The 14,421-nt window shown below is 44.5% G+C and overlaps 2 protein-coding genes across 16 annotated transcripts in view; both read left to right on the forward strand.

Moving 5' to 3' along the window:
- Positions 1 to 1,134: 1,134 nt before the first annotated feature.
- Positions 1,135 to 6,491, forward strand: PRXL2C (peroxiredoxin like 2C). The gene is made up of 6 exons (XM_037374197.1): positions 1,135 to 2,267; positions 2,803 to 2,871; positions 4,355 to 4,408; positions 4,816 to 4,921; positions 5,168 to 5,299; positions 5,921 to 6,491. The coding sequence occupies exons 1-6, from the start codon at positions 1,803 to 1,805 to the stop codon at positions 6,046 to 6,048; spliced, it is 954 nt and encodes a 317-aa protein (XP_037230094.1). The 5' UTR covers positions 1,135 to 1,802; the 3' UTR covers positions 6,049 to 6,491.
- A 2,626-nt stretch (positions 6,492 to 9,117) lies between these two features.
- Positions 9,118 to 14,421, forward strand: part of CDC14B (cell division cycle 14B) — a 44,541-nt gene continuing 39,237 nt past the window's right edge. For all 15 annotated transcript variants that reach the window (XR_005101834.1, XR_005101837.1, XR_005101836.1 and 12 more), the window contains exon 1: positions 9,118 to 9,442. Coding sequence is in view for 9 of the 15 variants with exons in the window: in XM_037372897.1 (XP_037228794.1) it covers positions 9,283 to 9,442 (160 nt within the window). In the remaining 6 variants the exon portion in view is untranslated. The remainder of the gene's footprint in view (positions 9,443 to 14,421) is intronic.

Below are 14,421 nucleotides of genomic sequence, written 5' to 3' on the forward strand. Positions count from 1 at the left end.
GGGGCCACAGAGCAGTGCTGCACAGCCCATGTTTGGTTCATCCACTGCTAGTTAAAGCAATCTGACAGCATAATATATAGGTAAATGTTAAGTGAACAAAAAAGGCTGATGACAGTAACAATGGGGAGTAAATACTGCCCAAATTCTTACAGAATCATAAAATCACTTCTGTCGGAAAAGACCTTTAAGATCAGCAAGTCCAACTGCACCTAGCAGAATGTAAGTTTCACAATTTTCAGAAATTCTTTACTACTTTGAGCTCATTGCCTTTTAAATCAAAGTCATTGTGAGGACATACTTGACTGAAAGATTAGCCCTTGAAGTACACAGACATAGGCAAATACACAAGAAATGCTTTGCTGATGTTCAAACACTGATTTGCTAGCTCAGCAAAGTAGTAGTATTATTATGCTCACAGTTAACCTGGCAAGGCCACAAGCCGGATCCACATGGTGAAATAAACTTTCATTTCTGAAACAGGACTATACTAGTGGGTGGATACTGGATAGTTTCACCTGTGTGTGTATGTGCTGGAAACTTGTAAAAAGCTATCAGTCAGGGATTACTTTCCCTCAGGTTGTCACTAATAATGCAGAGCTGACCCGTCATTTCTGTTAACATGGCACAAATCACCTTACATGCCCTGAAGCTCTCTTTGGCAAGAGTTACAAAACAGAGTTGGGAGGTATCCCAGCTGGAGGTCCCACTATGCTTTATCATCCTGTGTAGATGTCTTATATGGAGCTCATTTGACTTTTCTGACGTTGTGACACTAGAGAGAATTTCTTTCACTGACTAATGCAAGAGAAATGCTGGTAATGCACTCCCTTCTACGGAAGGTCTGGCAAGAACAGCTGGAAGTGATAGTGGCTCTCAGGCTGAACAGGATTCAATAAAAATGTGCCATTGCAAAAAACACAGCCACAATACCAGCACGTCTAAGGGGATGTACAGACCCAAGACATGAAGAAAATTTAACACTTAGCTAAAATACTGTGTCTAGTTCTAGGCACTGAACCTGAGGAATGACAGAAACCATCTAGAAATTCCAGAGGAAACTACAAAATCTGTATTCCAGAAACTGTAGAAAACTTGACTGATGAGAAGAAATAATTTTTTTAAATTATTTAGTCTAGGAAACAGCAGATTGAGGGCAATTTAGCAATTGTCTGTGTACGGCTGAAAAGTCACTGCAGTAACGGAATTAACCTGTTCTATCATGTAACAGGTTTCCTAGTCATATAAAAGCAATGGGCTTCACACAAAGTACAGCGGATACAAGTTTGAATAACATCAACACTATAGACACTGGGACAGTTTGCCTGGAGGCACTCTGGAACTAACACCGGAGAGCTTCACGAAGGCCAGTAATTCCTGAAGATCCTCCAGTCCTACTCCTGCCAACAATTCTTCTCTGCCCACTTAGCTAAGGGAAGTGCTCTCCTCCTTCAAAGCTGTCAGCTAACACAACAGTCCCGGAGACCACGGTACTCTTCAGCTGCCCAGCCACCTTCGTTTCACGCTCCTCTGTGCGCTCGGTTCTGGCACGGGCGCTGCTCAGCACCCTGCGCCTTCACCCGCCCAGGTCCGTAACCTTCTGCTTTTACCGCTGCATGGGAACGGGGCCTGGTTTCTTCTGATGCAGCAGTGTGACAACTCCTCCACAACAGAGCTCCGTGGCTCGCTCACAGACCTCTGAAAGGCCACGGCACCCCGCCAGGCCACCCCTGACAGGGAGGCTGCGTGACCAGTCGCCGCTGCTGCTCGCACACCGCTGCCGGGAAGCCCGGTTCGATTTTGTTATGTCTTCCAGGCACAAAACCGCCTTCCGACCGCCGCCGGCCAGCGGCTTTGGCAGCAGCTTTCTCGCTCTTCTTACCCCAGGCCCGAGACGCACCAACGCCCCGCCGGCCGGGCCGCAGGCGCCGCCGAGCCTGGCTGCCCCCCCGGGCCGGGCCCTCCCAGCCCGCCGGGGCGCGCCCGTCACCCTCATAGCCGCCGCGCTCTCCGCTGCGGCCCCGCCTTACTCCCCTCCTCCTGCGCGGGGGCAGGCCTGCCCGAGCGGCGGGCCGCGGCGCGCCATGGCCGGGCCGGCGGCGCCGCCGCCGGTCACGCAGCAGGTGGGCCGCGCATGGGGCCGCGGGCAGCGGCAGGAGGCGGTGGAGCTGCGGGAGGCCGCCCGCTGCCTGGTGGTGGACGCGGACGGGAGGAGCGTCCCCTTCAAGGCCCTGTACGGGGAGCAAAAAGCGATCGTGGTGTTCGTGCGGGTGAGGAGGGGCGGCTGCCCGGGAGGGTTGTCTCGCCGGCCTGCGGGCCGCGGGGGGAGCCCTGCGGGGCCCAGCGCGGCTGCGCAAGCGGCGGGCAGCGGGGAGCTGGCACAGGCTGCGCTGCGGCAGGAGGAAAATACGAAGCACATTAGTTGTAAAACACCGCCACCCCGCCGCCCCTTTCTTTGGCAGGTAAAACGATACAGTATTCACCTGAAAGGAAATAATTCTTCAGCCATGTGTTTAGTGAAAAAAGTACTGTGTCCCTTGATATCCCGGGCAGTGAGCCAGCTCTCGCATTTCTAAAACACCCAGTTATAGAAATACTGGCAAGGCCCCTAGGCCAGTGGCCTTGTTCAGGCTGGGATTAAACCAGGATCCTAATCCGACTTTGGTGACAGCAAAGAACTTAAATCTTTCCTGTGTCCCGTTCCTGATCAACTCCGACATGGTTTGTGCCCAAAGTCAGAATCTGATCCTTCTATTGCTATGCGATGTTGTCTGTTTCTGACACATACAACTGGTTATGTTGCAGAATTTTTTATGTTACACCTGTAAGGAGTATGTAGAAGACCTGGCAAAGGTCCCCAAGGCGTTTTTACAAGTAAGTACTCTGCCTTTAATACGTACATAGGCTTGATGTAGTTGAGCAGGTTTCTTATGTCCTGCCACAGGCTTGCATGAGGCTTGAACCTTCTAGGAATTAAAAAAGGCTCAGAAGAAAGTTTGCATTGTTTGCTACAGTAGCCATAATGCATCTGCCTGGAGACACAGGAGAGGATTTATTGCGTTACATGCTCCATTGCAGCAGCCTTATTTCTCCCTGCCCTGTTAGTTTGATGCAGGTTTTTCTGCTGTGTTCTGAATGGACAACATCTGACAGGCAGTTCTTTTGGTATTAGTAGTGCCCTGGGCAGCTGTCTTTTCCTGACCACTAACTACTGCCCTTTCCGTTGTGCTGGTACCACTGACAGATGGTTGTGCGTGGAACAAGATCAGAAAATTGATCTCGATTAAATAGTCTCTTTTTCTATGGTTATTTGTCAGCTGCATCAGTTGTGTGACCTGTTCTCTAGGCAGCTGCACAAACAGGAGTGGCATAGTGACAGAAAGGAGAAATGTAGTGGGCAGGGGTTGCTATGGATGGGTGTTGGGTGTTAGGAGATACCAGAGAAAGACAGTGATCCCCTGCTAAATGTGGAAGGTCAATCTGGCCCTTCTAGGCTGCTGATTGAAATTCTGTCATACTTTATTCCCAACAGCAGCACAGCTGATGACAGACACAGCTCCTTGCTGACAGCAAGCCTTAGATGGAACTACTTAGGGACTTGGGGATGAAAAGGGGGAATTTCTTTGGCAGCTCCCCTTCTCAGGACAGATTTTTCAAAACTTCTCTATCAGCATTACTCAGAATGACATTTCTTAATTTGGCTGTTCAAATGTATACAGGGAATCAAAACTGTCATGCTTTTCTTGGTGTGAGAATTCCATGTTTAGGAGGGCTTCAATATCAAGTAAAATGATTCTATATGGGAAAGGCAGGTGTTACACCCTAATATTAAAACAACTTTGCATTTTATTAACTGTTCTGCTGGCATCTAAATCAACTTAAGTGTTGGCCTCTGTTTTAGACTCAGGCCTAATGTTGCACCTGCAAGTAAGCAGTACAGGTAGATTCAAGTTACATTTATTAATGAGCATCTATATGTAAATCACAGATGTATGTGTTGCATGCTGCTGCTTTAGATGCAGGTGCAACTGAGTGGAAATCTTGAATTTCCAAAATAATAGCAGGTTGCAATCAATTGAAAAGATGGCTACTAATGCTACAGAAAACTTGAAGTTTACACATCTGTTATTTAAAAGTTGTCTTTAAAAATAATTTTTCATTTAATAAATTAATGTAGCAGCTAACTGTCATTGGTAGACAAAGCTGCAGGCTCCAAATGTGTAAATGATGTTGATTTCAAATAAGTTTAACTGAGTGCACTGTGATCATTAACTCAGGATACCAGTCTGCAATTCTTTGCAGCCATGCAGAAACACAGAGTTCCTCCTTACAGTTTCAATACCGTGTTCTGTTCTAGGAAGCAAATGTGAGGCTTATAGTTATTGGACAGTCATCTTACCATCACATCAAGGTAAATAAAGTAGGCATTAAATATATTGTATGCTCTATTGTGTCTTAATGGTCTGCACTGAGGGATTTAGAGCTGGGTGAAAAGACGGTCATTTGCAACCACAGAGAAAGAGGACAGAATTCTTTTTCCTGAAGCAATTCTAATAGTAGTACATGAATAAAGCAAATAAACTTTCAGTTTAAAAACCACTGGGGCTTACTAAGGAATCATCTTTTCTTGATTTCACTGGTAGCTAAAAGCTTTGTGGCTAAACATTTTTGGCCTTTAGTTTACTTACATGACAGATCCACAGGTTTCCAAATTGGGGAGGGGGTATGTGTCACTGGTTTTCCACTGTCAGTACATTAATGACTAATTACTGTCTTAACCTTAAAAATACTACTTTTTTGTATGCATATATTTTGCAGCCCTTTTGCAGTTTAACTGGGTATACACATGAAATGTATGTAGATCCACAAAGGGAAATTTATAAAACACTTGGCATGAAAAGAGGTGAAGGTAGTAACATATCAGGTAAGAACAGTTTTCTCACCTTGTTTGGACTTACACATTGAAAACCAACAATGCTCTGATAAAATAGTATAATCACAATGAAATACCAAGGGACTTGCCCACCAGACGGTCTGTTGTGGGCTGTATTTTGTCAAAACAGTGGTAATCAGGAAACTCTGAACTATTCATGAGCAGTTGTTCAGTTTTGTTGTTCTCCTTATATACGTCTGTATTTCTAGATAACAAGAGTTTTGCTGTTTCGTTTAGTGCGGAGCCCTCACGTAAAATCAAACACACTCCTGGGAAGCATTAGGAGTGTGTGGAGGGCAATGACTGGCCCAGCTTTTGATTTTCAAGGAGACCCTGCTCAGCAGGGAGGAGCTTTGATTTTAGGCCCAGGTGAGCTTCTTTGTTTTGCATGAACATTAACAGTCTTCTTCTTCAGCTGTTCGCTTTAGCGCTACTGTCTTGGCTGCTGTCCCTGTGGACCCCAAGGAGACAGTATTGTATTGTGTTGAACTGTGTGATTTTGCTGGCTGAAGGAACCAGTTAAAGTGTCATAGTGCAGTCCCACCTCCCACAGAGGTGGCACAAAGCTGATCACAGTCCTGCGAGCTCATAGGAGTGCTGGTGCAACAGCTGCTTCAGAGCATGGAGGGGGTTTTTGACATTGTTGTGTTTACCTACGTTCTGCTTTCACATTTGATTTGAGGTATTTAATGTCATTTCAGTAGAGGAATAATGCATGAAAATGGGGCTGCAACATGACAAAGTCATCAAATCATTAGGAAGCATCATACTACAGCAGATTTAGTTCAGTTAGATGCTTCAATGTTCCTTGCTTCTGTAACAATTAAAACAAAAATTGTTGTTGTTGTTTAAAATACAGTATATTGTGCAAGTTCACGTTTGTATAACAACTAGTAGGAAATCAGAATGCTTCTTTGATTCAGTTATGTCTTTGAATAAATAAATATTTTATTCCACTATTCACATAATCTTATTCTCATTCCATTCCAGGCAATGAAGTTCATTTTTTTCATCTTGATAAAAACAGGCTGGATCATGTTCCCATTAATACAGTTTTGCAGCTGGCAGGCGTTAAACCAGTAAATTTCACAAACAAGCCCCAGATTATTGACATATGACACTGACACAAGATACATTTTTTTTAATTTGTGCTCCTCAAGAACAATTCCCACAAGCATTGGTACCATTGTGTCTTTACATGACATCTGAAACCTTTGTCTAAAAAATGAGAGCACAGAACAAATTAGCTGGCAGTGAAGATGGACACAAAGTGGTATTTCTGTTGCGTATAGGATAACAAAAACTAAAACACAGCTGAGGCTTATTGCAAAAAATCCTGTATCTTATTATTTCCTCATCAAACAATTTTGCTAATGTATTTTAAAAATCTTTGTTCAAGATGCACCAAACTAAAAAATCTGGTTTTGCTCAGGAAGAACTTGGGATTCTTGCTTTCAGCGGATCACACAGGCTTTCAATCCAATACTTGCCAGCAACGTTTCAAAACTTCTAGCACTGTGTGGTCTTGTATTAAAATAAACCTTGAAAAATCAGTTTTGAATACTGGGACTTCAGCTTCTGCCTACTTTTGTATCTGTCGCAGACATTATGAAATGCATTTTATAGTTTTAAATAAATACTTTAAATACATCATCCGTTGTCTGCAGTTTTTCTGTGTCATACAAAAAGGTGGGTCTGTAAGATGAGGGAGAGATGTCTAAACATATTTCTGATCAGACTGTCAGTTTTGGAGTAGACTGTAGTCAATTACTTGTTTTCCTACGAAGACTTGCAGCAGAATATTCTCCCTTGTATGTATGTACTTTCTCTCAGAGCAAGAGGTCTCTGAAAAAATGTCCTTGGTTATTTCTGTCTGAGACAACTGAGCTAAAGACAACAGTTTGGTTTGCAGTTCTGTTAGATATATTACCCATTTTTCTAGAAATGTTTATGTTCAGAATCTATTGCTTTCATTAAAGTAGATGTGCCCTCCTTCATCCATGAGTCACTACTTTTAAGCAATTTTAAAATAAGATTGTCTGAGACCTGCAGAGGAGCATATCCTTCTCTGCAGTATCTGATCTTTGGCCTTCACTGTAAAATGCTACAGTTAATACAGATGTCACCTGCAAATTCTCTCCCCTTCTAAGCTTTAACACTAATGCAATTGTAAAACAGTATTCTGTGAAGACTTTTGTCCCTGCATCCATTGAGGTCACCAGGCAGGCCCAGAGCAAGCTGCAGAGAGCTCTACACTATTTAGAGCATGTGAAATTAAATGCAGTGTTCCATAACGAAAAATAAAAGGGTTGCTTAAGAAACGTAATGATACTAAGCAGTGTAATTCCATTAGAGGTACTATGCCTTAGCACCTTATTAATTACATACCCATTTTGATAACAGTGTATTTAGAAGAAGGATATTATTAACGTAAAACCACTGTTCAGTTCCCTGCTTTGACTCCACAGCACTCGGCACAGGACTAAAGGTAGTCACGTGCAGACTCTGAACCCGTGTAATTTCAGGGCTGGCCAAAGGCTTCCTCAGAACTTGGCATAAGGGACTGGCAATGGCAGCTGAGGGTTACAGCGGGGTAAAGTCCGTTTCCCATCAACCCCTACCCCTACATTCATAAAGAAGGAGCTGTCCCCCTCCCTCCAGGGCTCCCCAGCTCACCGATGATTTCTGAGTATGCTGGAAACTCTGGAACGCAGCTGCCCCCACAGCAGAAAGCAAGGTAGAAAACTGGTCTTATGTTTGTAAAACAAAGACAAGAAAAGCAGAAAACTTAATTTCAAAGAGAAAGAATGATAAATGTTTATTAGCAGTGCTTCCACTCAGCTTCATTCATCTGATCGTTACTGCCACGGACACCCACTCTAGTTCCTCATCTATTTTGCAATCATTTCATTTTCATGTTCTTGGTTCTTTTGAGTTTAAAGGAATTGTTTGGCTAGCTGTTTTTCTGCATGTGTGGCTTTCAGAAGAATTCAAATAATATAGAATGGGAATAGTTCTATTGCCAGTTCTACATTACATGAAACTAACTATAGCTAGAAGAACTGCAAACTCTTAACGGGGATTGGAACTAATTAAGTTGTAGTTTGATGGCTCTGTAGGTCGAAGTCATCTACTCTCTACCATTTCAATACTGACAGGAGCCACAGCACGGCCTCTGTGTTATTCCCAGCAAAACCCCATGTTCAGAAAGATTCTCCAAGTGAGGGCAAACAAAATGAGGGAAGACGACAGAGGAGAGTGCGGTGGAGCAGCAATCCGAACAGGGCACCAGCCCTGCGTTCCGCACCCGGCCACAGCCCCACCGAGCCCTCTGGCGCCCTGCGAGCACACCACCATTCCCACGTGCGTCATGGATTGGAATGATGGCCACACTCATCCATGGCAGAAACCGTTTCCCAAGAGTCAGCAGTTAGGTCTCTGGTGTTATTTAGAAAAACTGTTTTTAAAAAAGTTACACAGTGGAAGACAGAAACCAGTGGGAGATAAGCAGTGACCTCATGTGAGCAGACGGGTGAACACTTACGAGAGGGCTTTTGTCACAGCCAGTTAAGAGATGAGGGGTTTCGGGAAGTTAATTACTAGCTTGTTTTTTTCAGTGTCTGCTTATAATAACGGTGTGTTTTGCAGTATCACCGAGTCCGAGTGGCAGGCTCACGCCCAGTGATCGTAACTTTCCAGACGAATCCATGTTAAGTTCCGAGCAAGGGCGGCTCAGCGCGCTGGACACGTTCCAGCTGGCCTCGCGCAGTGCCACCTCCCCGTGGGACCCTCTTCCGGTACGTGTCGCGAGAGGCACCTGGAAGACTGCGACGCCTCAAGACACTCAGTAACCGAAACCGCTCATGTCCGAAGGCTGCGGCTTCCCGGCAACGCTGCCGGCGCGCCCGGCCGCCGGGGCGCCGCCCCCCTAGACGCCGCGTGCCGGCGCCGCCCCCCCCGCCTGGGGCCCGGCGCCCCCCCGGCAGCCCCCGGCGGCGGGCAGGGGCCAGGTGCCGCGGGCCGCGCGCGGCCCCCGTCCACCTGTTACAGCGGCCACTATGACATCACCGTCCCCACCGCTCCGCCGTGTGGTGACGCCACACGGCGCTGACCCAATCGGAGGCGGCGCGGGGGGGCGGGGGGTGCCGGAGCCGCCGCCGGCGCGGGGCGTGGGGGACCGTAGGTGCATGGGGCGGTGGGAGGGGGCGGTGTCCGGGGAGACGCGTCAGCCGCCGCCGCCGCCGCCGTCGCGGGCTCCCTCCCCTCCGGCGGCCCGGGCCCCGCGGGGAGCGGCGCGGCGGGGATGAGGCGGTCTGCTTCGCACCCACCGTAGCGGCGCGGCCGCCTCCGCCATGAAGCGGAAGAGCTGGGCCGAGGCCCGGCGCCGCGCCGCTGCCCCGGCGCCGCCGGCTCTGAAGAGAACTCGGGGCGCGGCGTCGCGGACGGCGGGGGGCGAGGCGGAGCGGCGGCAGCCGCCCCCCGCCGGGTCGGAGACCTGCCTGAGGATCGCCGGTGAGGGGGGCGTGCCGGGGGGGTGGGGGCGGGCGGGGGGGTTGCCGGGGGGACGAGGTGGGGGCCGCTGGCGCGCGGGGTGTCCCGTCCCGTCCCTTGGCGTCGCGTTCCGTCCCCGTCCCCGTCCCCGTCCCGCCCTCGCGCCGGCCCCCGGGCGGGAGGTGCGGCCGCGGGGAGGGAAACTTTCCCTCAGCGCCGGGGCGCCGCAGCCCCGCCGGGACCCGCGGCGCTTGGGCGGCGGCGGCCGCCGCTGCCATCTGGGCAGTGGGTCGGTTCTTGGCGTCTCTCCGGCGTTCCGCGCAGCGAAGTGTGCTTGAAAAATGCATCTCGAGTCCGGCCGTGCTTCCAGAAGAATAAATACCGTGGGTTTTTATTAACCCTGGCTGTGCCGAGCAGTTGCCTTGTGCTGTCTCTTTCAGCTTGTAAAAGAGTAAAGGGAAAACACATTTGAACCAGTAAAACATGGGCGGGGGGGGAGGTGGAGTAGCGTATTTATCTCGGTATTGGGTCCGAATATAACATTTCTCCGAACGTTGTGCTTGCTGACTGACGGGTAAAATAGCGGACAAGCTTTGCACCTCCTCTTGACACTCGAGTGCCCAGGGCTTCTGCAGGCTGGTTTGCTCCGTGTCCCCCGTCCTTCCCATGGCCCAGGCTTGGGGCTGTGCTTTGTTTTGGCCTTGGTGGAGAAGCAGATTGGATCACGGCCAGAATAATTCTGGATTTAGGTTTGAGTTCCCCAGCTAAAAGACAGGCTTGAGTTTAGTTTGCCTAAAAGAAAAAAAAAATGTCCTGTGTTAGAGTTTGAGAGTGCTATTATTTACAACATCTCCTAAAAACAAGAAATAAACCTCACTTAACTAATTCTCTGTGGAGGATGTGGGAAATAGTCCATAGATGGAGCAAGCAAAAATGCAAAGGGCAGATGTGGACAAAAGGCACCAGTCTTACCTGTGCCAAGAAACAGGGTTCCTTAAATTATCTGGTGTGTCTCCTACATGATGTTATGGTTAGGAAACTGTAAGATTTTGTTTTGGAAATTTGGTATACAGATGTCGGAAGAATGTAAATTCCCAAAGCATACCAGATTCCTCTTTTTTAAAAAGCTCTAATACTGTCAGGGAATAAAATCCTAAATACTGCAGCCTAAAATACAGTATTTTAGGCCTAATCTACACAGAGAAACATAATAGTGTACTTACATGCAGAATTCTAATGCAACAGTAACTCCTTATGTGTATTTTTCTATAACTGCAGCCATTTATATAGGAAGTGATGATGGTACTGTTTTACGGTTAGATGTAGAAACCCCTCATTTGGCAGGTGATAACTTTTTGATATCAAAATAATTGCACTACCTAGAGCTGACCTGTCCAGCTCAGGTCTCCAGCAAACTGGTCCATCTAACTGTTCTCACATAGCAGTTGCTTGGATCTGATAATGCACATCTGACATCAACAGGGCCCTTAAATTACTGCATCTTCTCCTCCAAAGAAATGTTCACCCCTTTAAGTAATATCGTAGAGCACCTAGGCTTTGACTTGTGTTTTTTCAGTGGCATTTCACCATGTGCAGCAGTACACAGTATAACAAACTTGATTAAAATGCAGTAATTATTATTGTTAATATTTCTTTTTTCTTGATCTTTTTAATGTGCACAGTGACCACTGTTTACAGACTTCTAATAACAGAACAGTTATAGTCAAATTTTTGTTACACAGGTATGTCATACATAATTTTGAAAACAGAAACCTTAAAAGAATGAGCTCAGATGCTTATCTTTTTCTTCAGCTGTTTTAAAAGTTATTTCAAGTTTTGAACTGTCAGTTCTGCCTTCTTAAAGTTCTGAGAAATGAATTTATAGTTCTGGACTGGAGATGAATTAAAGCCTAGGGCCTTATTCTTGCAAATGGACATACATATTTTAGTCTCTGTAAAGGCTGAGACATCTGCATTAGCTTATCTGCTTACAGAAACAGTGCCAAACTCATTAAGAACAGGCTACCTTCATTTTCATCTTTGCTAAAAGACAGAGGGAGATAACAAACCCGAATAGCTGTGAAGATTTATGGATCTTTTCTTGCATGATGTTACTTTCATAAACAGCAGAATTTCTAATCCATTATTTGCATGGTTTTTATGCTCAAAATACTTAGGGTAATTATGCATTTCTTTATTTCCTAATGGATTGTATGCATTAGCCGTATGTCAGAATAATTTTTAATCATTAAATATTTTTGTTTACTATTAAGACTGGTTCAGGAAGGCTGTTCTTGTAAAAATTTGTTTGTTTTGGTCTGTTAAGCTGCATGGTAAACCTTACCATTTTCTCATTGTCAACTAATGCGTGAGGCTTGCTGGTATGACTTCGATTTGCTGGAACTGAATGCAGTTTTCTTCTGTTATTAGAAGCATATTCACCTATCTTCTGATCTCTGAAAGAAGTGATTTATACGATTACAGAAAACGTAACAATTCTTTGTGAGGTGCTTGAAAGCTGTTTATTCCCTTTTCCTGGCTGCTTTTCTTTGTCATTGCTCTGATTTTGTAAATAACTTTTTAAAGAAGATGTGGAATTATTTTACATAAACCTCAGCCAGAAGGTGTGTGTTTCTGTCTCGCTTTTCAGTAGTTAATTCTGTATTGTACTATACGTGGACTTAAAATTTAAGTGATGTAACACTGTGGGGCATTTCTTGACATTTGTTTCTCCTCCTGCTACATGTGTATTTAGTTTGTTTACAGTGAGGAACTAGCATCTTAAAGGATGAGCTAAGCTGTACTGTATATGTCTTTTTTCCTTTATTGAGAATTTTTTACTTATGCTGTCACTTGGTGGTTTTATGAAATAGCATTCGATTCAGGATGCTCATTAATTGGTGAGTTGGTTTTTGGGTTTTTTTTGGTTTTGTGTTGGTTTTTTTCCCTAAACCATTGCACTGGCTTTTGTTTTTCCATTATTGCTTGTTTGTCATTATAAACTTTGCATATTATTTAGAAAACTGTATATTTTTGGAATGCTAAAGACTGAGTATCATTAAGCTTTCCAACATTTTGACTTACCAGCACTTTGAATTAGTTTTTGTTATACAACTATCTCAGTACAGAAGTTGTATTTATTCTTTTATCAATATAACCTCACTTACTTGTGAGTCTTTCTCAAAGCAGAGATTTTAAATACGAATTTAAGGCTTTAATATCTAATCCAGCACTGAAAGTGCGTGAATATATGTAAAGTAGACTTGTGTATGAGACAAGGGCAGCAAAGTGTAAGGACTCTTACTTGAGTAAAGTAACCCAGTGTTGTTGATCGGTTGTGATATGGCCCTGTTTTTTCATGTTTTTTGTGAAGTAAAATGTTCCTTTAACTTTTTAGTATGCTTTCATTTTCTGTTTCAGATGCCAGGCTGTTCTAATTGCCAACTCTTATCATCACTTACATTTGAAGCAGTGATGAGTGAATCAATCTTTTCAAGGATAGTATGACTAAAAAAAATATACATTGTGTATTTCATCTTGACCTTGTAACAGAATTTGTCTTTTATGCTTTTACATGTGTCTTCCTGGTATTTTGGGGGTTTTTAGATCAAACACAAGAAAATACTACATACCAACTCTGAATTTAGAAGTACACTCCGCTTACAATAGTAAATAACTCTAGTTAACAATCTTGGTAATTCAAAACAGACTAACATTGGGTTTTGTTGTACTGTCAGTCTTTTCTGAATTTCTCATCTAAGGCATTTGTTTAACAAAAGAACTGTCAAATGTCTTTTTTTATGAAATAGCCTTTTCTGATCATATGCAGACTTGTCATGCAGAAAGTGCCTGTTTGGTATTTACTGTTCTCTTGAATTACTGAAATTTCTTTTTCCAAGGCCTGTGCAGCAGTAAAGGGAAGATTAATTTGTTATCTCTGTGTTCACATTAACATGATTTTGAAGTGGTGGCTCTCAGTTTTCTATATGACTATTTCCATAGAACACTGTAAATCTGAAGAACAAGCAAAATGCTTTTCCTTCTATATGCACACTGCAATCAGATGCATGATTATTACAGCTTGTGTAGACATGCTTGTTGCTAGCTTTAATCTCACTAGTTCATGTACCAGTGGTAGCAAAGCTGTGGTAACATAGTCTTCTGTTAGGGGTATGCAGGCTCATTTTGCTGTACATGGGATGCTTACTCAAATGAATTGCGTGCATTGACATCCGTATTTCTGTATTTTAACTGTTTTGTTATGTGAGGCTAACAAAATTAAGTGTAATTCAAGTATATCTGACATACTGCAATCATATCTCCTAAGTGCAGTGCAGATGCAGCCTTTAAGGCAGTGAGCCATACTGTCTCATTCTTCTGAGAGATGATTAGAAACGTCTGCTCTGTTCTGATACTTTTAGGATGACCGTTCATCAGAAATTTGCAGGAATCTGGAACAGCTCAAGCACACTATATGTAAATGAAATACTAAAAAGCTAAAACTAGCAAAGGAAGCATAAAAATAACAAAACAGAAGCCTTGCTCCTAGCAGTCCAAACCTTTGTGGAGTCCTAGTGAAATCAACCCATCAGTACTCTGGTATATTTTATGTGTAAGCCCTCATCCTGCAATCAGATCCTTAATGAAGGATTTCTCCTTTCTCAGCATCTGTTACTACTGTTAAAAAATCAACACTAATCCTTGGCTAAACAGAACTGGGAATGTGTTTGCAAAAAAGTCAGGTAAAACCAGACATGGTGAGTAACACAGCATTTATCTGATACTGGACCGGTAGGCCAGTTAAAAGGTAAATACACTTGTGGGAAAGGACTCCTCTGTGTAGCTCTTTTCTAAAATCTCCCTATAGGAAATGTTACAAAGGTGGAGCCCACTGTTTACATAATAGGAAGCAATTGTTAGTGGTGCACAGGAATGGACAGCTTCTGAGGAGACAGGCATTTGACACACACTGCTCTTATTGTGAGGTAGTTCTGTAAGTT

This window comes from Falco rusticolus, chromosome Z (genome assembly GCF_015220075.1).
Source record: "Falco rusticolus isolate bFalRus1 chromosome Z, bFalRus1.pri, whole genome shotgun sequence".
In the NCBI taxonomy this organism is placed as follows: domain Eukaryota; kingdom Metazoa; phylum Chordata; class Aves; order Falconiformes; family Falconidae; genus Falco; species Falco rusticolus.